This window comes from Ammospiza caudacuta, chromosome 8 (assembly GCF_027887145.1).
Source record: "Ammospiza caudacuta isolate bAmmCau1 chromosome 8, bAmmCau1.pri, whole genome shotgun sequence".
Taxonomy (NCBI): Eukaryota; Metazoa; Chordata; class Aves; order Passeriformes; family Passerellidae; genus Ammospiza; species Ammospiza caudacuta.
Window position 1 is genome coordinate 24125921 of NC_080600.1, and position 24715 is coordinate 24150635.

At 37.3% G+C, this 24715-nt stretch overlaps 2 protein-coding genes across 6 annotated transcripts in view; one reads left to right on the forward strand and one right to left on the reverse strand.

Annotated features, from left to right (window-relative positions):
• SLC25A12 (solute carrier family 25 member 12) overlaps positions 1–5139 on the forward strand; it is a 45710-nt gene extending 40571 nt beyond the window's left edge. Inside the window, exons 15-18 of the mRNA XM_058809374.1 lie at positions 1204–1342; positions 3567–3725; positions 3914–4004; positions 4533–5139. Of these exons, the coding sequence (XP_058665357.1) occupies positions 1204–1342; positions 3567–3725; positions 3914–4004; positions 4533–4722 (579 nt within the window). The 3' untranslated portion in view covers positions 4723–5139. The remainder of the gene's footprint in view (positions 1–1203; positions 1343–3566; positions 3726–3913; positions 4005–4532) is intronic.
• The window catches only part of DYNC1I2 (dynein cytoplasmic 1 intermediate chain 2), a 32883-nt gene continuing 10588 nt past the window's right edge, over positions 2421–24715 (reverse strand). For 4 of the 5 annotated variants that reach the window (XM_058809376.1, XM_058809377.1, XM_058809375.1 and 1 more), the window contains exons 5-17: positions 24410–24469; positions 23131–23246; positions 15670–15759; positions 15284–15446; positions 15092–15191; positions 14476–14601; positions 13389–13535; positions 12945–13058; positions 12450–12583; positions 11316–11460; positions 10346–10486; positions 9238–9363; positions 2421–8550 (exon numbers count right to left, since the gene is read on the reverse strand). In XM_058809376.1, coding sequence (XP_058665359.1) covers positions 8437–8550; positions 9238–9363; positions 10346–10486; positions 11316–11460; positions 12450–12583; positions 12945–13058; positions 13389–13535; positions 14476–14601; positions 15092–15191; positions 15284–15446; positions 15670–15759; positions 23131–23246; positions 24410–24469 — 1576 coding nt within the window. In that variant the 3' untranslated portion in view covers positions 2421–8436. The remainder of the gene's footprint in view (positions 8551–9237; positions 9364–10345; positions 10487–11315; positions 11461–12449; positions 12584–12944; positions 13059–13388; positions 13536–14475; positions 14602–15091; positions 15192–15283; positions 15447–15669; positions 15760–23130; positions 23247–24409; positions 24470–24715) is intronic. The other variant, XM_058809379.1, reaches the window with a different exon arrangement.

The window sequence follows — 24715 nt, forward strand, 5'->3', positions numbered from 1 at the left end:
AGTGGAAAACTGAAGAAAACTCACTTCTATATTAATGGCAGTGGGATACAAAAAAATACTCCCCCATTCTATCCTTTGGGCTTTTATGCCAAGCTACAGGGAGCCCTGTATTGCAGACCTGCTGGCTTCTGGCACTGCTCATTTCATTTGGTGGGGTTTTGTGAAAAGTTTCTTTAGCTTTCCCTGTGCGTTTTTCTTATACTTATTTTGAATCTCTGTATCTCTATTGTTATCTTTGCAGCAGGATATTCTCTTTGTCTTAATAATTTGATGGCAGTGAAACAGTAGTGAAGTTTAGTAGGATTCAGATTTTTAAGAAGTTAAGTGGTGGGATTTGTCAATAAATTCCACTGAAAAAAGCCTGTTCTGTATGGTACTTCAGGAAAACGCCAGTCAACAGATTCCTTCCCTGCAGGTATACTTACTGCCATCATTACAGATCAGGTGTAATGGAGCAGAAGCTATTAGTTTCCTTAAACAAGGAAGAGTGTTTCTTCCTGTATCTTCTGCCAGTGCAAGGGGTAATACGTAAATTCAGCAGTTATATTAGCTGTGCACTTACAAAACATTGCTTTATGTGATTTGCCCATAGACCTGCAATAATACTATAAAAGTGTGCACATTTATTTTTAGAGCTGAAGATTTTGTTTTGAATTTGGTAGATGAGATTCGTGACCATTGTGTTTCCTTATTAAACAGTACCCAATTTGCAGTGGTTTTTTTCTCTTTTTGCTAATCTTCCAGTGCAGCTTCTTTGGTGAGGTCTTATAGTGCTCACTGGTATTTTAGTAGTGCTTTTGTGTTTGGTGGAATAAAGGCTGGCAGGGACTGGTCTTGCTGTTTCCCTAGTTGTCAGAAAGACATAAGGACTGATCTCTGTCACTTCTTTCATTGCCTTTGGACACATAGTGTGTAAAAAGTATTTATCCTATGTACTGATGGCAGGATTGATGTAATGTATAAGTTACCAAAATTATACATAAACCTTGAATCCTCCTCGTTCCAGACCCTTAGTTTAGATATGCCTTATTCTTATTTTCAAGTTCTCTGTATCATCTGTTTCCTGAGACATTTTATTTTCTGTGTTGTTTATGTAGTAGATCAAATGACTTTGTACTTTCAGGGCTCAGGCTGCTTGCTGGATATCAATTTTAGCCTTATTTACAGAATTTATTTGCATTATGTCTCTTTTCTCTGTGTCAGGGTGCCAAAGCATGTTTCCTCAGAGACATTCCCTTTTCTGCAATCTACTTTCCGGTTTATGCTCATAGTAAAATGATGTTTGCTGATGAAAGTGGCCATGTGGGAGGGCTTAATCTCCTTGCAGCTGGAGCCATTGCAGGTAATTTTGCAGAATGTTTCCTAAAAGTAATTTTCTTTTCTTTTAGTGAGTAATATTTAATATTCATTCAGTAGCCCCATATAAAGGAAGGATACTGTACCATTGTATCTGATTTAATCTAAATTTGATCACTGTTATCCTTAGTGGGAGGCGATGTAATTTTGATGAGAGCTAATTACATTTGCATAATGTGGATAAACAGCGTAATGCAGCTCAGCAACTTGTAGTCAAATTTGATCTGTCTGTCTCAATGGGGTTTTACTTGTTACTGAGCTCTCAGAGTTGAAGGCTAATTTGAATCTTTGATGAACATAAAATGAGAGGTCGTAAGAGCTAAGAAGAAAATGACTTACCCAGGTTTGGATTGTGGAGTAACTGAAAAGAAACTTTGTTGTAATATAATTGCTGAAAATAGGGCATTAGTTTGTCAAGAAGCTGAAGTACCATACTCTGAAATTTAAAATACTTTACAGCATCTCAAACAAATTTACTATAAAGACAATATGCAGCTGTGATAAAAAGTTTTTGCTAAAGGCAAGGGGTATAAAAATAGTAAATGCAGGAACTAAAGTGGTGGATATTTAAACACAGAGAGGACGAGCTCAGCAGATGAAAACCAGTATCTGCACACAGCCCTGCAACTGTGAATGATTCAGTGTCAGAATCTACAGTTCAGAAACACCCCTGGGCTCAACAAGACCTTTTGCTACTTGTTACAGTTGCAAAGGACCACTATATAGATATTTACAGCAATTGTGAGTGCCTGTATGTGCTGTATGTGAATAGCAGTTTCCCATATTGGACTTGACACATAAGCTTGGCTGCACCTTCTCTGGGCCAGTTGGTGTGTTCCTCATGCCAGATGGAAGGGACACCACCTAGGAAACATCTAACAGATTTGTAGCCCTGCTCATTCTTTAGTATTGCAGAGCTGCCAGAAATGGAAAATTATTTAGCTTATATACATACAATACTCATATATATTATTGATTTGTATTTCCTATAAGACTTTTGAGACTGCAAGCTTCACAGTTTCTCTTTGTTTCATTAGTGTTTCTGTGTTGCTCATACTAAGGGATGAACCCTATTAAAATGTATGTAAATTTCATAGGCCTAGTTTTATAGCATGTATAGGAATCTGCCTCTCTGAATTGCAAATTTCACATTCTCAATTGCTCACTCAGTCCCGGTTACACGTGCACAGCAGGCAAGAATACAGTCTGAAGGGATCTGCCTGTCAGGAAAATCTGCATATGATTGCTGTCTGTGTATGCTTGCAGCCTTAACTGCAGTGCTTCTGTTTTTGTATAAAACCTCATGGATTGGTCAGTGACACTTCACAGTTTATCATCACTTATGCAAACAGTTACTTGTTAACATTTTTAATTCATTGTTAACCAGTTGTTAAAGTTAACAGAAGTCAAAATTAATTTCATTATTTTAAGTCAGAAGATGGTTCCTCTTTTTAGGGGGATTAAGTTTTTGTAGTATTTAGAAGTATTCAGAAATATCTCATAACACAGTTATATACTGTGGAGTACGTTTCTGAAAACATTCTCCTTTCCTTTGGCTAGAAAGCTGAGAGTGGTGCCTTGGAAGTGGAGATTTGTTCTTCCATCACTGTTGGCTAATAACACGCTTTGGTACTAAGCAGACTTGTAAAACACCTTCATTGTCCTCAATCTTTTTATGGGTTGCCTACTGAAGTAAGCAGCATCTATTCTCCTACAGGACAGTCCAACCAGCAGTTTAGACATATTTCTATAGAACAGAGGCTTTAAGCAGTAGTTTTTCTCATCAACACCTTTAACAAATGGAAGCATAGGATTCAATTTCCAAATCAATCACCTATGTAATTTGCAAAATACATTGTAGAGTATAAACAAACACAGTAAATTTGCACAACTGATTTTTATACATTACATAAGTATAGCAAATTTTATCTTGTTTCAAACTACTGCTACAGCCAGACCACAAGAAAATGCTGAGAATGGGTTTTGATAGTTTATTTCCTTTACTACCAGTTTCAGCCTTTAAATTTAGAAGAAAGAATTATTATCTCAGGCACAACAGTTTATATAAGCATCAAGAATAAGAACCTGAATTTTTGTAATGTCTAGCCCTTGTAAAAAATACGAAAGTTTGCACTTGTATTTTTCAGTTGGAAGTGTTTCATCTTTTACAAGATCCTTTGTGCAAATTAAATGTGGTTTTCTTCTAAAAGGTGTGCCTGCTGCTTCTTTGGTAACCCCTGCTGATGTCATCAAGACAAGACTGCAAGTGGCAGCTCGCGCTGGTCAGACAACATACAGTGGAGTTATTGACTGCTTCAGAAAGATTCTAAGGGAAGAAGGCCCTTCAGCTTTGTGGAAGGGAGCTGGAGGTGAGAAAAAAAATTATTAGGGCTGACCCCAAATCTGCAAATTAGCACTTGCTTTGATAAGGACTCAAATCAGAGCAGTATTTACAAGGTCTGATTGTGAAAAACATAATACCTTGTTAAAAATGTTTAGCTTCTCTTCTGAGGAATTGTTTTATTTGTTTAACACTATGATTTGTAACATCTAACAGCTCGGGTGTTCAGATCTTCACCCCAGTTTGGTGTTACTTTGGTCACTTACGAACTTCTGCAGAGATGGTTGTATGTTGACTTTGGAGGCCAGTAAGTCAAATATTTGCTATTTACCTTGCACAAAACAACTGCCAAACACAAAGAAAAAACCCAAGCCTTTTCATGGATAGGACCCATTAAAACGTGTTGACTTTGAGCATCTGTACTTAAAATTGCAGCATGTAAAAAAATTGCCCCATCCTTATATAATTGAGGGAAACTTGCACGCCACTGCTAACAGATGAGGAGGTAAAGAGCCATTTAATATTTATTTCAGTACCCTCATTTGTATTTCCATTGTAGCAAGATAGTTTTGTCCATTTTCCTTGTGATACTGGAAGCTAAGAGAATTTACAAAAGTATCCATAAAAATGTAACTTCAACTTTGGTTTTGATTTATAATTAAGTAGTGGTCTGACCTCATTCACCTCACCATAGGAGTAATTAATCAAGGTCAGCTTTAACAGTCTTCCATATTCAGACAAAAGCCTTAAGTATTTAAGCTTGAATAAGTCTATTTAAAGTCCTTTCTTAAGAAATCTAGACTAACAAAATGACCTTTTTTCTTTGTTCAAACAGCAAACCCGCTGGATCAGAATCTACCCCAAAAACACGAATTTCAGATCTTCCTCCTGTTAACCCTGCACATATAGGAGGATACAGACTTGCCACAGCTACATTTGCTGGTATAGAAAATAAATTTGGTTTATATCTTCCAAAGTTTCGAGCTCCTGCTGCCACCTCAGCTCAAGCACACGGCAGCAGCTGAGTCCTGAAAAGATGTTTCAAATGAACAAAGTGATGCAGTGGGAAGAATTCACAAGAGTACTGCTGTATTATTTTCCAGTCAGCTGCATGTGTTCTAGCTGAACTGAGCTTGCAAATCTAATTGCTCCTTTCAAATATTCATACATACCTGCATTTATTTATTTACACACAAGGAACTGATTGAAGCTGTGGTTCTCTGCCTTGTTTTAACCAGTGGCATGAAGCTGTAGCCTAGACTTTGCCTTGCACAGCTTGCATTTAATGTTACTGTACATATTGTACATCTTTGTACAGAGACATCAGGGCATCTATCACATACATTTATATAATGGGTATTGCAGTTTAAAATAGTTTGAAATGTACAGATGTTTTGAAGGTGTTTTGTTAACAATCGTGACAATAAAATGTTTAAAAACGCTTGCGTCACTTCACTTCTTTGCATTTACAGGAAGTTGTCTGGTATGATTGTGTTTCCCTCCACAGAGGAAATGTGAAAATCAGATGCACCCATTAAATGAATGGACAGGACAGGACAGAGCTCTGCAGGAATGCCCTTCACTGCTAGTTACAGCAAAGGAATTGAAATGCAGTGTGCTGGCTTGTAAGTGCTAGAGAACACGGTAATTAGATGAGCACATGCAATGTTTTATTTTGCAGCACTACTTTGTGACAAGGAATTCTCTCCAAATACATGGCAATACTAAATGTGTAATAGATACTACTTCTATGGTAGCATGTTCAAAATACAATGAGAGATTTGCCAGTTACTGGCACACTCAAGAATTTTTACAGGGTTTATTACCCAGTGCCTTTTTTTTCCTGAATAGAAAACTTGTTACAAAAAATTGAAAGTATTCTCCTTATTTCTAGATTATTTCACCATGAGATTAGGTTATTCTGTGGGGACAAAAAACCTACTTTTGTATTATTTTTATATGCAAAACTCATTGTTTATATTTACAGGTAAGTGGAAGTAAAAGGAGAAGAGAAAGGCTGAACTATTTCTGGCTTAGCATCCACCAAAAGTTTCCCTGGTATAGTACTGAAATGGAAAAATATCAGAGGAAATAGGGGAGTTGAGATTTCTGCTGTTGTGGAGGAAAATTAATCACACTGTCCTTGTGGCCAGAGATGAGATGAGTGGTTACCAGCTTTGCTTACTGAAGTTTTACATGTTTCTTACAGGGTTAAACATCCTGGAATAGAGCATATCCAAAGGCTATAAACTGATTTCAGGTTCTGGTTTTCTATTTAGGTGACAGCAGGCCCATCAGGGTTTAAGTCAGTTTATGAAGAAATGGCTTATAAAGAACTGAACACTACACAGAACAGCCTTCCTCCAGCTCTAGCCTCTGAGGAAGCTAAAAATTATTTTGGTGCTGAATAATAGTGAGCCAGAGGTTACAGTACATTGACCTTAGAAGTCTGATCACCATTCTGCAATATGAATATAGATAACCCCATTAGAAGGCTTCCTGCTTTATTTGTTGTATTGTGTTTAAGGAATTTCTCGTTCCGTACTGTTTTCTGGATAGAGACACGCTTCTGGGAACTCTCTGCTGTAGCTATGAATTCTGTCTTGGGCTTTTCTAAATAGAGACAAAAATGGTGGGGACCCACTGCATTTAATCTTAGTCTCAACTTGTTGGCTGCCTTGATCAAGGCCTTAGGAGACCTGACAATGCACAACAGCATTTGTTTTTCTTGCAGCTCCAAAACTGGACAGTTTGACTCCCAGAATCTTCATTTTCAGCATCTAGCCTTACTTTTGGCCTTAACGCTGCTGGTATGGCTTTTGCATTTTTAATCTGTACTCAGCTATTCTGTGAGGGAGGACCACAAGCAGGAATAAAGATAGAGTAGTATTAAAATTTAATAATTGAGAATTATTAGAAGGCTGAAACTACACAAAACTAATGCCATGTGATCTGCATGAATGCAAAAGGAAGCCTTACCTACTGGACTTCTGAAAATAAAAGTGGGAGGGAAATGTATTATTCAATGAAAAGTAATCTCGAAAAATCCCACACAACCTACCAACCAAAAGCCAAGCAACCCCTCCCTTCAAAACCATCAAACTAAGAGAACTTCTGCTGTTTACAATTCTTCTGCCCAAAGGTACAAACCATCTCATGCTGTGCCTGTTCTTACACAGTTCACATGCTTCTCAGCTCAACAGAGCTGCTCTTGCAGGGTTGAGCAGAACACACAGGATAAATGTCTGCACACTGAGCAGCTTGGCTGTGTTGGAAAGGGAGGGAAACACACTTGAAATGCTAACACCAGTGGAAGCCTGAACACATTTCACTTCCAGACCCACCAAAAAAAAAAACATTCTGAAGAAAGAATTGCTGTTACTGCTGTGTCTCCACAGGCTGCTCATTATAACAGAACTAAGAGAAGGAGAAAGAGAAAAAAAAAACTCTCAAAACTAAACAGAAAAGTTAAACAACGAAGAAACAATGACAATACTCCTGGACATGAAACTGATTGAGCATATGAACCTATTTCCTATTTTTAAGCATATAAAACTAGCTCTTCTGGCAAAACAATAAGCTTGTAACAGATTAAGAACTAATGCAGAGTCCTAAATTAAAGAATACAAAACTGATTTAGTGCCTAATTAGTAAAACTCACAGTATTTATTAAAAAAAAAACCCAAACCAACCCAAAAGAAACAGCCCCCCTGCAACCCATCATAATAGAAAACTTCATAATGTGCTAGGAAAAAAAAAAAGTAACCTTTAGAGAAATTACAACCATTCTGTTTCAAGCCATTAAGAAGTCTTGTTTCAATAAAAATGTTAAAAATCAATAATAATAAAAATCTTGAACTCAGTACAGAAAATTAGTAGCAAGTCTGTAGTTAACAGAATGAAAACCATCATGCAATAGAAATTAAGTTAAAAGTCTAGTTCCTTATCCTTTGGGAAAGAAAAATTTGATAACAGGAGCCTTTTTGCTATTGGCCAATTGCCCTGGCAGTAAGGGGTGGCTGAGGGTAGAAAACAAGCCTGTGATGTGTGAGTAAAACAGGATCAGCTCCCAGAAGCTCTGAACTACTGCAGGCACACAGATTAGAGGTCAGGGCAGCTGACGAGTGCTCATATAGTATTTATTTATGAATCAGTCTCACCTTTTAATGCACCAATTGAAACAAAAGGAAATCGGTATTAAATATGTATTTCATTAATTCAGGTCTGATTATCACATAAGTTTTTAACTACAGACAAATTTATATTCACATATATTACCCACTACCAGAGTCTGAGGCTTATCTATATATAAACAATGAAACTTGGAACATATGCATGCATATCATGGGTAATTTGAAGAGCTCAAAGTAAAGAATGCTTCAGAGATTTACTACCTAATGAAGGTTAGTCTGTAATACAGAAAGTTTTAGGAGCAAAACTTTTACTTTTCAGAAAGAGATACTGTTTCAGATTGGACTTTAGAGAGGCCAAGTAGCAAATTTGTACCGGGTTAGTGTTTCAGCAAAAGAAGATCCCTGCAAAGTCAAAGTTAACTGTATTAAAAGTTACACAGATCCAAGAACGTGTTTGTAATTCATATATAAAACAAAACAATGCAAGATCTGATTTTCAATGATCTTAATACATTTCAAAGTCCATTGCTGAATCCATCCATTCCTCCCTGTGCTGGGTTAGGGCTGACAGTGGGGTTTGGCTCCCCTGCAAGCAGGCAGGCAGCTCTAGGCCGGGATGCGGGTGGCAGCCTCCTCCTCGGCGTCGGCCCTGTTGGCGTTGATCTCCGCCAGCGTCCGCCCGAAGCGCGTCCACTCGTCCCCGCGGGGAACGGCGATTTGCTGTGACACACACAGTGTTACTGAAACCTCCTGAGAAACACAGCTCAGCTCTGCTCAATGGCACAGCACTTCCATCGTGTTCACAAGAGGCTCCCGTTCCAGAGAAGCTTACCTTTATTCCAGTCTAAGCATCAAAAGCTCTAACTAATAAAGAAGCAGAATTTGAGACTTCTGCACTTCTGAAGTATAAAATCACGTTATTATAAGCTTGTGCTATGTGTCTCCACCTGAGAGACTGCCTTCAAAGGGAATGCTAATGCTATATCCTCATGCCATCCATTAGCCCTGTACTACTGCAGTACACATACTTGCAAGAGCAGCCCCTTTCCTGTAAGAACAAAATCAAGGCTCCTCCACGGCAAAATTTTTGTTTGTTACTTCTCAAGCGAGGATCAGAATTCATATGTGCCACAGTTACATAGAAGATAAAATTTTTATTAAAAACCACCGTTTTTTATTTCACCAGCCTTACAGTAAAGCTTTTTCTTTTTGACTGGATGACAGCATGCTAAAAAGTTACGCTAGAACACCTTAAATAAAACACTGCTAGGAAATATTAATTCAAAAATACAAATTAAACTTAATTATTCTTCCTCTAATGACAGGAGAAAAAAATGCAAGGCAAGCTGCTAAATAAAGAAACACAAGTGTTTGCAATATATTTTGCACAATGCATGACATACATACCTCTCCCACGTCATATATAACTATTTGTCCCTCTGAATCTCCTACAGCAATCTCTCTCCCAGAATGTGTCCATCTCACTCGGTTCAGAGCAGGATTGCCCTCCACGGTGATGCTTGCAGTGGGTACCTGCACCAATTTAAAACACATTGCTAAAAATTCATCAGATATCCATAAGCGAAAGATAACAGAACACACCTGGGGCATCCGTGCTGCAGCAAAAGAAGTGCCCAACACTTCAACTGGTGCATGGAATGCAGATCAAAGACACTGTTCACAGTACAAACACCTCAGTGGCCTTAAGCTATCACCAGTGCCACGACCAAAATGTCCCTTGGCCAAAGTACAAACATCTGCTATCAAAAGGCACATCTGCACTCTTCTTGTGGGACAGGAGGCCCAGACACACTTTCAGGCAGTGACGAGGCACCCTGGGATCTCAGGAAGGTGATGACACAGGCCAGGGTTGAGAGCAGCTGTTTTGGCAGGTCAAGCCCTGTCCAAAAGGCTAGAGCAGGTAATTCCAATGTAAAGCCACAGGCTGGCATATAGTCCTACAACTGTCTTCTATATGTAGCTTTCAGATAGTGAAATTTAAATACTAAGTATCTGTCAGGTTTCTCCTCTGATCTTCCTCCAGCAAATACTGGAAAAGGTTGCCACTATAATGAAGTTTGTAAGCCACACCAGAAAAGCAAACACTCAATTCACTAAGTTAGGAACAAGTATTACTGTGGCAATAGGAACAGCAGTGGTGTGTGGTAACATGTTTGTTCACACTGTTGAGCTGTAGGCTGACAAGGCCTCAGGGTGGGAGGTCTATAATCACTTTCACAACATGGATCAGTGTCACACCAACAGATGCTTTGCTCTCTTGTTATAGGTAAAACAATTTAATTACTGCTGTTATTCATTAAGAGGAGTAATTTGTAACCCTGTAATCAAAGAATGCTATCTACGATACAGAAACTACTGGAACTACAGAATATTTTAAAATAACAACAAAAAAACAAGCTGTGGAAAAAAACCCCACAAACTATGGTAAACACCCAACTTTTTAAGAGTACAAACAATTTTCCAGCTGCATTTGACAGCTAACCTGACTTCTCACCTCAGTATCATTGTTGAGATTCCACAGGTCAAGCCTGCCCATCCCATCCACACAGGCAAACAAGGCAGGGTGAGTTGGAGACCACATCACATCATAAACATAATCAGAATTGTCTTCAAAGGAGTAGAGAGGTTTGTTATTCTGAAATGAAGCAAAGAGAACAATGTGATACCCAGACCCTACATTTCAAAATTATAAAACTAAAAGGTAAGGCAAAATACAGAACTTCAACAGCATTACCAGCAATAAGTAAAAAGTGATTTGCATTTTGACTTTCTTTAAAAAAATGCCACTGCAAAAATCAGCCAAAACCTAAAGCTTTTTATTATTAAATGCATGCTTTTTTCCCAAAGCATGCAGCCAGTTTTCTGGCTGCTACTATAAAATAATCAATAGCAAGCCAATTATAAATTGTAAATTTAATGATTTAAGAATCTTGTAAATCAAGCCAATGATAATTCAGTGACTATTATACAGAGATTTTAACTCTGCTTCCTCTGCTTTGCATTCCTAAGGGCATCAGACTAACAGAGAAAGAAGTAATTCTGACAATGGAAATGACAGATATTTAATTTCTGACCTCATCAAGTTTAATTGACATTAGTTTTGGTGCTGTCCCTTATTCCTCAAAAAAAATTGTAGCAAAACATTTGCCTTATGAATATATGATATAATTGACTTTTTAACATGATTTACATTTGATTACATTGTAATCATTGTTGATAACAAAGGCAAAAGTTGAAAAGAATGGATCAGAAATACACAAATGATGTTCAAGCTGAAAGCGAAGTTTTATGCTGTTAATCTTAGTTCTGCTCATCAGCTGTCTCCTCTTTGCAGGACTGCAGCTAAGAACCTCAGAACTTCACACAATTTGACTTCAGGTTTGTGAACTTCCTTAAGTAGCTGACATTATAGCACCACCTTGTGTCAAGGGCTATGAAGAAAACCACTGAACTATCTAAGTTACCTTCGTTGTCCAAAGCTTTACTGTCCAGTCAAAAGAAGAGGTGACAAAAAGATGTGAGAAGTCTACAGGTCCAACTGCTGCATGGCAGTTGATACCTGTGATTGGTCCCTGGTGTCCTTCAAACATCTCACTGATTCCAGCTTTGCTGTTTCAGAATATACAACCAAGGTTAATTGATTTGGAAACCAAACATTTGCAGACAGAGATAGCACTGAAATGCAATTTAAATACAGCCACAAGAAGATTTTGCTGCCTTGCATGGATGTTACCTCACTGCCAAAGCCTTCACCACAACGGGATCACAGAAGACCAGGCTTGAAAACAGACCTTAAGTTCAACATGTATTTTCTACTAACTGTAAGTGCCAAAATATATCCTCAGGACAGGAGACTCATTCAGGTACCAGTCCACACATTTAACTATGTTGTCCTCCAAGCAGTAGCTACAACTTCAATTCATCCAAAGAATAAAGTCCAGACTCAGGAATAAGCATGAAACTCCCATTAAATTAAGAGAAGTTGCATACACTCTAAGGGCTCGAGGTTCAGACACAAACCAGTAACAATATATCCCTAATATCCTGCTATCGAGGGTGATAAAAAAGGAGGGAAACAGATGGGAAGGATGTTACACAAAAGTGATACAATTTGGGGTATTTTGGAACCAAAAAAGCTGTGCAGCAAGGTGATGTGTATTTGAGATGAAACCTGGACACTCAATTGTATTTAAGAAAGCAATTGATAAGATACAGTCAGACAATTTCAAAATAGATTGAACAGCAGGAGAACAGCCAGCCAATTTAAGATCTGTGCGTGATGTTACTGTACAATTATCTACAAAACTGATAGGAAGTTTGGAATGTTCTGCTACAATTCAAATGAATAAAACCACAGTGACCTAGGCTGTCCTCATCAACAAAAAACAACTCATAACACCAATTCAATATTCCAATAATTTCTGTTTTTAATGAAGCTCTTACTCAGGAAAAAGTGCACTGGAATTCAGACAGATACTATGAACTCCTTCAGTGGATAGGAGAAAGTATAAACTTAAAAAAATGTTGACTGTAAAGCATGCAGGAACTCATCCTTTCACTATTTTTACTTCCTTTGAATAATTAAAGTTTGTATTCACCTGCCATGACGGCATGCAGTGTACACTGAGCCTTCTTCACTGCCAACAACAAAGTTGTTGACATCTCCAATAGGGAAAGACATGCAGGTAACAGCCACAGCCTTGGACTGTTTGTGAACCAGCTCCATGCTATCCTGTAGTGAAAATATCAGCAACTTACTTCATAAAAAGAAATATTAACACCTACAAAATATTTTAGATTTCACAGTAGAAGGCTTTTTATTTTACTCAGATAGATTGGGCAGGAATAAGGAACTTTGCTTAATACATTTAATACATTTGTGTTCACCACTAACACAAGTACACCAAAACGATACTAAAAAGAAACAACAGAAAATATTTGATTCCACAGGTGGGGAAGTATTTTATCAAATATCAAGCTACCTGTGTTGGGAAAGTGTTGATTAAAGTTTATTAGATCAACTGAATTTTTAGTAAAATATTAATCTAGAATAGACACACACACACATATATATATATAAAAAGTTATCTTACCTGTGGTTGGGAAAGCATATCCAAACTCCAAGAGCATATTTTTCCATCAGTTGAGATACTAATCAAATTATGAGCATTCTGGGTCCCAACAACATTTACACAGTACACTGGGTGCTAAGAAACAAAATATTATCAGAAAAGAATTTAGAAGTACTACCCAGTTCTGGTATAATTATTGTACAATATAATTAATATATGACTTCACCATTTAACAAAGCACAAAAGATTGCTCCCAATCAAAAGTACAAACGATACTCCCCTATAAAACTGATACTTGTTTTTTCTTGTGCTCTGATTTTTATGAATAGCCTGGTTCCTAAGTGTCAAAATATGGACACAAACATTTAAGCATTGCCAATCAAGTGCACTGGACAGAATTTCCTAGACATAGACATGAAACACTTCTCAGGAGGGCACAGTCCTTGAAGACATTTCAGCCCCTACCGTGTGAGCAGCAGCTGACAGTGGCGTTCTCTGCACTGGGGTTCTCTTATTGCTGCGATTATCCCACAGCACGATCTGGCCCGAGTATGTGCCACCAACCACCAGATTGGGATGGAATTTTGCAAATGTAGCTGACATCACTGCAGACTGAAAGGAAGAAAAACAAACAACAAAATACATGAACGATCAACCAGTGACACTATGTCTAAAACTGAAGAAAATGAGGCCAAATATCAGAACAACTTCTTTGCCTAAATTTATTCAGTACAGTATTTCACTGCCCAATCACTTAAGGATTCACCCACCCTTTGTAACCCCTCAATAGTCTTTTTGTTTCAATTTATAATTATAAAATTATAAAAGTTTTCCTCCTGTTTTCTTTCATGTGCATACATCTGTATTCCTCCTAGCACAGTTTATTAGCAAAGGAAGGCCTGGGAACACACAAGATTTTAATAATGTTTTGCCACCTTCGGTAGTCATTACTTCTTAGAGAATGTAGAAATACATTTTGATATAGTACAGTTACTTTTGCAATCTGGGCTTTGACAGTAATGTGACAATGAGGTTAAATTTTGCTTCAACTCTGTAATTTTCCAAAATGATAGGAAAAATGTGGATATCCTGGGCTTGGCATAATGAAAGAGATTTGCATGTTTTTATCTTTCAGAAAACTACTAGAAAACCTCCATCTTTTTCTTGATATATATGTTTCTAGTTTTCATCCTTGTTCCATTTCCTCAGGCTGTCTTCACTTTATTCAGCAACCTAAGCTGTAGTATACAATCCCACTCAAGCCCCTTACATACAAACCTTTGTGCTTCAACCATTAGACAAGAAAGTTTTCCTGTTTTTTTTAAACAAAAAAAGAAAAGGAGTTCTCAAACAAGATTGAATTCTGAATGATGTCAGAAATTCTAGAACAGAATAGCATTTCTCAACTGAAGTGTCTAGCTATGAACATCTATTGGCAAGTAAATGTGGTTAAAGTGAATGCCAGCCCAATGAAATTATTATATTGACAAACATAAGGAAGGTACTTGTCCAAATTCATCAACACAAAATTCCTCCTAAGACAGAATCATACCTGGCAGTGAAAGACATACTCTGGGGTAGTTTTCTTGTACTTCATATTCCATACAAGGGCCACCCCATCAGGCTCGTGAGGCGCATCCTCGTTGTTGTTGTAAGAGGCTACAAGTAATTCTGGATACTGCAGGGTAAGTGAAAAAGACTCAAAGTAAGCAAGATGACTGGCTGATGGTCCAGATAATCCTAGAATCTTTGTTTTCTTTTGCCAAAATAGGGTTAAAAACCACCTTGCATTATAAAGGCGCGAAGAACTGTCAGTGAAAACCCCAATTGTTGCTAATTTAGCTCCAACATCAGCATTAACATACACACAGTTTTATTCCTGCATTATAACTTTCTTTTAACATAACTTTTAAGAGAGCCTTCTTTTTAGCAAAGCTGAGTTACCTCTACCAAGCAGTCCATAAACCAAAACCAACTTTCTTCACAATCCAAATCTTTTGCTACCTCTCACAAAAGATTAACAGCTGTCTACTTTTTGCAAACCATGGAGCACATCAGGAACACCTTTAGAAATACAGCCTGTACCAACTGTGCTTTTATGGGAATCAAATGCACAGAACTACAACAATTTACAAAGTCAACAATTGACTTTAAGCATTGTTTTTTACCTGAGATGACCAGTCCAGACAACTGACAACACGATGCTTTGACCAACGTTCATCAAAAAACTGCCTATTTAAGGACAGTTTTGCTCCTGCTTGAATCTCTCTATAAAGACAATTAGGAGATATTGATCTTAGATCACTTTTTCAATTAAGAGTATTGGAAATTAACAGAAAATTATTTAACATTCACATTACCCTTCTTTGTCCTCTAAGTCTCTTCCACTATAGTCAAAGAAAATGTTGATTTGCTCAGAAAGGGCTCTTTCAACAATCCTTGTGGAGTGGTCAAAAAAACTTAAAAATTCTTCAGAATGCAAAATTTGTTGCTTTTCCTCCTCTGTGAGTTCATGAGGGGCAGCTGAAAAAAATTTATACAGACATTTTCTGGACTGCACCCTTTCACCAATTCTTTTCAAGAAAGAAAAACAGTATCATTGTTTTTAATAATTTTTGTATTTTATGTTTTGCTGGCTAATTAGTATTTAGCAACAAAATTAATTTTAAATTAATAGAACAAAAAGTTTAAAAATGTATTGATGACTTTCTTTATAGCACTCAGAATGTCATGAGAGGAACTGTACCTTCTTCCTCCTCCTCTTTTTTCAATGTTTTTTCTTCTTCAGGTTCAACTAATGGTTTTGGTGCAACCACATCATCTTCCTCCTCCTCATCTAAGGAGAAACATTATGGTAAGACCATCAGTGTTTCTAAAGGGGAACAGTAATATTCTATATGAATCTCAAATAAGCTGATGTAAAATGGTATCATGTAGCTTAATATGGTTGCATTTCTAAAATGTAATGCCAAGGATAACACTATCACAAACCAAAATATCATTGGAACACTGTCTCCACCTGGGTATCAGTTGCACTGAGTTATGTAGTTGCATAAACTGAAATAAGAAACGCAGGAAATTGTGAAGAATCCAAAGTGGCAATCTGTCTTACAGGCAGTTGTGATTCCACACAGAACCATGCAGTGGATGTGTGTTCTGTGTACCACACTGACACATTAATGCTGTGGAATAAAGAAAAATCAAATGTCTAAAATAGTCTACAGAGCAGCTGCTTACTTATGATCTGAAAGCATCAGTCTAATGGGTCTGCACATGGCATGAAGATGGCTTACATTAGCTTTCAGGTTGCTATTCTGAGAGGCAAATTTTGCTAAAGATAATAGCAGAGAGATTACATTTTTTCTGTCATTCTAGATGCAAGTCTCATTATCTGTATCATGTTTGGCAATGAAAACTTTACAGGAAAATGTGTTTTCCCTAATTGCAATGAATAACATAAAATGTTAATGTTCAGGAATACTGACAAGGCTTACATCACTTTCTGCATTTCTACATTTTATTCTTTGAATATTGTAAGCCAGAAAATACCTTTAAATTACTTAGAATTGTGGAATATGCTGGCTTTTCTTCATCCACTTTCTAGAATAAGCTTCTGAAAAGACTTGTTTTTATTGGTTAAACAGCTACGTCATCTGCTTATAAGGAATGGCAGCAGGAAGCTGCTGCATGCCTCATCACAAGTAATGAGACAGTATTCAACAGGGACTAGGCTTGTTTGTTGCAGCCATCTTCCTGACCCATGTTCAAAGTTATCTATCTAACACAAAAAGTAAAAAAAAAAAAACAGAATCCACATGCATGCACACAAAAAGAGTAAAAAAAAAAGGGGTGGTCAAGGGATGGGAACCAGCTGCCAAGCCATGGTCCCAGCAGCCAGGCCAGCTGACTAGATAGCAACAACCAGATGGTACTGCAAGGATTGTCTCTCTGCTATGAGGTGGCAATGGGATGGCACAACATTTTTCTGCCTGACTGCTTCCAATCATGTCTTTTCCCAATGGCAAGCCTGTGCAATTACCAGCACTCCAGGAGGTCTACAGACAAGCCTTTACCCTGCAAACAAAATACAGCTTGTAGGCCATACCAGCTGCCAAACCACACACATAGTGATAGGTTTAAAGAGGGCTGAAAATCTTTCTAACTCCATAGTATAGGCAATAAAAATATAACTGTACCTGCAGGAAAGAAAGCTTTAAATGACACTGTATAATGCACACAATAATACAAACTCCAACTTAATCAAAATGATAATGACGTATGCCAATCCTACATTACTTGAAATTGAGCGATTTTTATGTTCTGACAAGTTTACAGAACTAGGATAAATGGCATGAATGATTTCAATATATGCTCATACTTTTGAACCAAATGGTGAAGGTTAAAATCTTTCCTTTCAAGGGCCTCAATCAGCCACAAAGGAAAACAGTAATCACTGTCTTTTCAGCCAGCCCAACCGCATTTGTCAGCCCTTTCTCCGTCAATGCAGCCAGAGCAATCAACCTGCCAAACATTCAGAATGGAAAAACAATCTGAAAATACAGGGTATAATGCACCTGCCAGTGAAAATGGCCATTTCAAGAAAAGCTAGTGATCTCAGTGACCCTGCTGAGGAGGCGGTGGTGCAAAGGGGAAAGAACCCGTAAAAGAATTCTTAGTGATCTCCACTCTCTTGCACATTGACACTTCCTTACAAAGCATGCCAATTACAGCTTTTGTGATACTTAAAAAAAATGAAAGCTTTTTGGGCAAAATAATCACGCAAAGAAAGACACTGCTCCTTTTTCGATGGATTCGCACGCACAGTGGATTCGGAACGCGAAAACTGTCTAACTTGTGGCCATTTTAAACAAGGGAACTCTTCATGTCAAATAACTACAGGTGTGAACAATGATTAATTTAAAAATGCAGTATGAGCTAACACACATGACGTTGAGAACAACACATATAGGATCATGTATTCAAATTATGGTCACTTGGATCAAAATCCCCCTCTTTTTTGCCCTGCCAATCAATCTTGCAGAATTAAACGATGCCTTCAAATTTAGAAATTTGGTTTTGGGTCACCCTGTATACATTATTTTAGCTTTGAAAGTCCCAAATTAGAAATTTCAGCCCAACCCCCCATTAGTCATACTACACTGATTCTAAGTACCATTTTCAGTGACAGGAGTCAAATTCTTGTCAAATGTAGATGGTCAACCCCTTAGTGCTATATGACCTTCTAATCTACATATTTTATTCAAAAGATCATATAGTTGATTGCTCCTGCCTTTTAATGTTTGAAACATAAATGGCATATATTATACAGAGCTCTAAATTCCTTCATAGTACTTTCACTGCATACAGCCAGCTGATACTACTGCATTTAATGCAGGATACAGCATTTATTTTAATATTCTCAAAGTATATTTCATATTCTCAAAGTTCACTTCTGAAAGTGAACATGTCATCTCACTGATTTATCTGTAACTGCATAAATCTAAAACCTTCTCTTTGAAGAAGAATCACACAGAAACTTTCTTATTAAGGGATCTGGAGGAAAAAAACCCAAAATTAAAAAAAATTCCCCACATATACAAGTTCTTGACCTCATTATCCAAAACTAGAATGCTTTCTATTCCAAACCCAGGAAGCTTTTTCACAGTTCACAAAAGGCACCATCATTAAGGTTATGGACCAAAAAAAAAAGAGATAGGAAAAGTAATTAAAACAAACATTTCTTGTCTCTCCTTCATCTTGAATTTATTTAATAGCAGGCCAGACACCAGAATTTGCAAGGAATTAGCATAACAATAATACACTACCCAGAAAACACTGAAACACTGGGCATACTATTTCTGAAAAACTTCCAGTCTACTAAGTCAAGAACCCATGAAACTGTCACGCACTGTATTTATCTCAAGTCAGCTACCTAAATTTGAAACCTCAAGGGCACTCCATAACTGCATCCACCTTATTCATTACTGACTGTATCTACTGGCATTTTAAGCCACTTCAATTGTCAGTGTACCAAATAAGATTTCAGATTAAAAAAAGGCTGCAAAGACTTGGAAAAGTCACAGGGCCTCGAAGACAGGAAATGGGACTCTATGTCACATCAACATAGCAATGAATATTCATTATAATATGCTAAGGAATTAACTCCATGTTGTTTCTGACAGGCAATCAGGGGATCTAAAGTTACAAACTGAGCAGTAAAGTAGCTGCTATTTTTATACAATCTTTAATAGAAACAAATGTCTTGCCAATGAATGCTAAAAACAGATTTAATGAACCACTGAATTTTTACTTTGAGTTAACATCAAAATTGTGATGTATTTTGGCAAGACAGAAAGAAAAGCAGTGCTTTGCTAGCAATGACACTGTAGAGTGTGGTTGCAGTTGTCTCAGTAATCTGTTGCTGTAGAGTAGGTTAATCAAAGTTAAATCACCTGTGAAATGGGTGGCTTTTGTTAAGCTGAATGTCTTCACATCAAGTTTTCCTATCTGTATTTCTGTACATTTAGGGCATGTACTAGCTAATACAAAATCACAGAATATTCTGAGTTGGAAGGGACCCACAAGGACCATACAGGAATATACAATGGTCCATTATTTCTTTGAAAAATATTAAAATTAAAATATTGTACCAGCATCCAAGAAGCAAATCCTATACATCATATTTTTGTTACTCTGCTTAATATTTTAATTCTGTGTCCTGGAGATGTGAGCAGACAATTAGTCTTCAAAGAGTAGAGTTAATGCACTAATACTGTCTGCAGCCAGCTGTGATTGCACATGCACAGTATTGTACAGCAGCACTAAGCAGCAAATACCCAGTTAGTCCTGGAAAGCCTTAATTGTGACAGCTGAACAAAATCATATTCCCCTATACACCCATCTTTATTTGGATGAATTGATTTCTAGGAGAGACCCCAATTTTATTGTTTTCTAATATATAAGAATCAATTTCCCTAAGGCAGTTTCTCAAATACTTTGAGGTCATAATAAATCGACATTTTAGTACTGCAATAAAATAATGGAAGTTGTGAGAACTGTTAGAACACTAAATGCCTTCATCTCCTAAGGAAGCTGCCACATTTCAAAATTAATTAAACTGTTATGTGAAGCCAAACCAGGCATTTCCAAATGCCTAGTTTTATTTGAGGACATGAAGTCTCTCCTATTTAACTCACTTGGTATGTGTTGCCCCAAATATTTCCAGAACTAAAACTGGTTTACTTCTACTTCCTATCTGTCTCACCAGACAGACTGGCTGCAGTTGGAATGTTTCTTAATTTAGCTTACAATGTAACCTCACAACCACTGCAGCACACAGAACTGAAAAAAAGAGAACTATTTAGTTTGGTGTTTTGCTGTGGGTTTGTTGGTTTTATTTTATGTGCTGTCCTCCCCCACCAAATCAGGTCTTTGCACAAGTGGACCTAAACAAGTAGAATGACAGCAGAGCATACCTAATAAAAAATTGCTTCTGTTCTCCTTTTTCAAAACGACATCTCCAACAGCACTTTAAAATCTCAATATATTATGAGGGGTCCAGTTTACTTCAGTTTATAAGAAGCTATGAACACTGAGCTAACCCAGCTCAGATGGAAATTGCTGCTGGATAAGGAAGCTACTGCAGGTGTAAGTTCAGTTGCAAGCTCCACTTTCAAGTGTACTTCCCAGGGCTATTTTTGTTCACAGTATATGCACCCAGATAAGTTCTTCTCACTCAGACTGTGAGAAGAAATAAGAATCAATAAGATATATTTTACAGAATTTAAATTTATCTAATTGAACCCTGTAAATTCAGCATATTGCTTTTGCCAATTGTTTAAACAGTTTAAATTTTTTTTTTTACCAAGAGAAATATCCTACCTAGTAACTCCTTTTTTCTATGTAGCAAGAATTATTCTTTCTTTTTAAACCTATGTCAATGATATCTTTCAGATATCATTCTCAAATGGGAACATAGACCTTTGTTATTAATGTATTCAGGTGGTCTTAAGATAAACCTTAAAAAGATCTTCAACACTGAAATGATGAAAAGACACCTGTGAATTTTGTGAAGCATTTGAAATAAATATATTTCTAAAAATTATGATGGCCCTCAAGAAATCAGTATTTGTAAGGTGGAATGGATCAGGAGACAATGCATGCATTGAGACCACTTTCTGGTAAATGCAGAAATAGAGATGACCACTGTTCCACTCCACTACAGCAAACCTCAACTACAGCCCATCTACTGTGAAACTCAGATCATACAATCCCAAGCAATTTCTACTGTCAGCAGGCAGCAGAAGTAGAACTCTTCAAGTATCTAAACTGTGACCTAAGTCTTCAGATTCCATGAACCTGACAGAGGGGAGGAAAACAAACCTGAGGAATTAGAGAAAGGAAATGTTGAGGGCATGGGAGAAATGAAAGCAGGAAAACCCCAAACACCTACCTGTGCAGGGATACAGATAAAATGAAGAATAGAAAAGACACATAGTTAAGAGAAAAATCATATCCTCTGGCTCACATAATAACCAAGTTTGAAAGATATATTCTTGCATAAACACCCAAAAGTTCACATACCAAAGAGCAGAAAAATGCAAAATTATGAATGTAGAACTAGGTCCTAAAATTGCTAACATAGACACATACTCAAAGTCAGTCATATTAAACAACCAAGGGATTTTGTTGTAGAACTACACACAAACTAATCAAGGTCAAGACTAATACTTTCATTTGCAGACAAATTCAAGTGTTTCAGCACTGAAAGGCAAATCTGCTAGCCAACCATATTTTCTTCAGAAAAAATTTATTTTTTGAAAAGCAAACAAGTCATGACTGAAAACAAGCCTGTGTTCAATTGCTGAAAACAGACACTGCCTAAGTTATAAATAAATTAATTCCTTTTTTTAAACTCAAAGTACAAGCTTCAGGTGTAAAAATTTAAATTCTTAAGAAGTAGAGGGGTTAATTCCTAAGTTTGTTGTACGATACACAGCCTTCAATAAATTCATAGAATGTTAGGGGTTGGAAGATGATCTTTAAAGATGATCTAATTCCAACCCCCAGCCTTCCCCTACATCAGACTGCCTCATCTAACCTGGCCTTGAACACATGCAGGGATGGGGCAACCACAGCTTTTCTGGGCAACCTGTTCCAGTGCCTCACCACCCACAAAGCAAAGAATTTCCTCCTGATATTTAATCTAATCCCTTCCAGTTGAAAGCCATTTCCCCTTGTCCAGTCGCCACAGGCCCTTGGGTGAGGTCCCCCTCCAGAGAAGGATGCAGCACCCCAGGAGCAGAGGAGAGGGGCAGGGTCACCTCCCTGGATCTGCTGGCCATGCTGCTGAAGATGCAGCCCAGGATATGTTTGGCTTTCTTTTGGGACACTTCTTGAGCTTCTCCAGGTCCCTCTGGGTGCCATCCCAGCCTTCAGGCATGTCAACCACCCCACTCAGCTTGGTGTCACCTGCAGGTGTGCTGAGGGTGCACTCAATCCCTCTGTATGTCAGTGATGAAGATCATAAATAGCACTGGTCCCCATATGGACCCTCAGGGACACCACTTGTCCCTGATGAACACCAGGACTCTGAGCTGTTGACCTCTGGATGCAACCATTCAACCAATTCCTTATCCTAACATCCACCCATCAAATCCATCTTTGTCCAATTTAGAGAGAAGGATGCTGGGGGGATCATGTCAAAGGCCTTAGAGAAGTCCAAACAGACCCTGCACACTTCCCTTGTCCTCTGATGTAGTCACTCCATGGTAGAAGGCCGAAAGGTTGGTCAGGCAGAGTTACCCTTGTTAAAGCCATGCCAGTTGCCTCAAATCACCTCCCTGTCCTCCATCTGCCAAGTTACATGTGGATCCTTAAACACCATAAATGCAAAATATATCCCATTTATTTATCTGCTGTCAGCTAATTAAGTAACTTGGTGCTTAATCTGAATATATAGTAGGAGTGTGAAAATACCACATATTAGTAGCAAGAGTGATGTTAGGAGAGATGCAGAACAACAGTAAAAGCTAAGCAAAACCTACAAAACTTTAGTAATAGAATTCATATAAATTATCTCACAAATCAACCTTCATTTACCTTATTAAGTTTCCAGATCACAAGTGCTAGTTCTAATTCAGCCAGTCATCATTATTATATTACAAAAAACTAAAAATAACTTAATAGTAATAAATTAACCGTTCACCTTCCTTGGGCTGAGTCATGACAGGTGTTTGTGTCTCCTTCGTATAGGTAACAATTTCTCGAGGAGGAAAGTCAACTTGTGTAATTTTGGCCATTCCAAGTTTAACAGGTCCACGTCTAAAAATCAGAAAAAACCAATTTTATTATTTCACATTTTGCTTAGAATAATACCCAAGTCAATAAGTCACAGCACTGTTTAATCAAACTTAAATCCAGGGGAAACTGTGAACAAGTCACACGATTATGACAACTGTTTTATCATTATTATTTAAAATCAGCAACTATTTATACATCTGTGGCAAAAAGGAAGATGTGCACATATAAATATCTGGACATTAGGATATAATTTAAAACTTTTGCTCTTTGTGCTTGACCAGAATAGTGCCACATATATTATACATCTCTATTATCAGGGGTACAGATCTACTCCCAAGTCATGCTTGTACAGCAACAGTTCTAGGATTATAAAGCTTGAAAACCAACTTAGTTATACTGAAGGAAAAAGCATTTCGTAGTCTTTTAACTTCGCTGCCCTTTTCTGTCCACCTCTAAGATACTATCTAGAATGCAGAACTGCCAGGCTGACCTGGAGCTCAGACTGACAAATAATTTAACCATAATACATCATATCAGAGCACAATAGTGAAAACCTCTGAGCTTTCTGACTTTAATGAAGGTAGATATAGCTAGCATCATACAACACAATATATATTCCAAAACCTGCACAACCTTAATTCAGGCATTGTTCCTTCTGTAAAACCTAATTGCAGTATGTACTGTAATAATACTGCAATGGCCCAACAATTCACCTATATCAGATTTAGTTTCTTTTTATCCACTCCTCTCCCAAGATAAAAGCAGAAGAGTAACTCCTTTTGAAAGGTTTTGGTGGGCAGAATCATAATTCTCAGCACACAATACAGGTTTTAGTTAGTGCTTATAATGAACTACAGCTTTTATAAACATATTTGTAAGAAGACTGTTTTTAAATACAGTCATGCTAACCTTTTTATTTTAAATAAATGACTTCTTAAAGTTTATATTTTCTCAAAGAAAGACTCAAAGAAATCACAACTTGTGTTTATTGGAAATAAGCATCTAATGTATATTAAATTATATTGCAAGCAAACCGTGCTAACTCTAGGGACAGCGAATTTCTATTAATTACAAAACAGTTTCTTAACAACAACAACAACAACTATAAGTCTTAAAGAAAAAAATGCTCATACTTATTATTCATAAGCACATGAAAGAGGGAATAGAAGAAATCTATGCAATACCCCAGATCGGAATCAGAGTGGAGCTGAAGAACTGATGGATCAGTATCCCAGTGCAGCGTCCTGGTAGCCCAGGTTGAACAATCATGCAGCATTAGCAAAAAAGGCCAGAGATTAGTGAAGCAAATATACACTATGAAATTCTAGAGTTACAGCAAGCTTATAGTTATTTTATTGTTCACAAGAAACAAGGTAATGCAACATCAGTTAAGGGAAATTCAGCAAACATTCAGTGCAATAACACATGCAGTAAATACAAAAGTTAAGAAGCAAACAGAATTCAGAGCTATTAGCAAAGAATTAAATTAT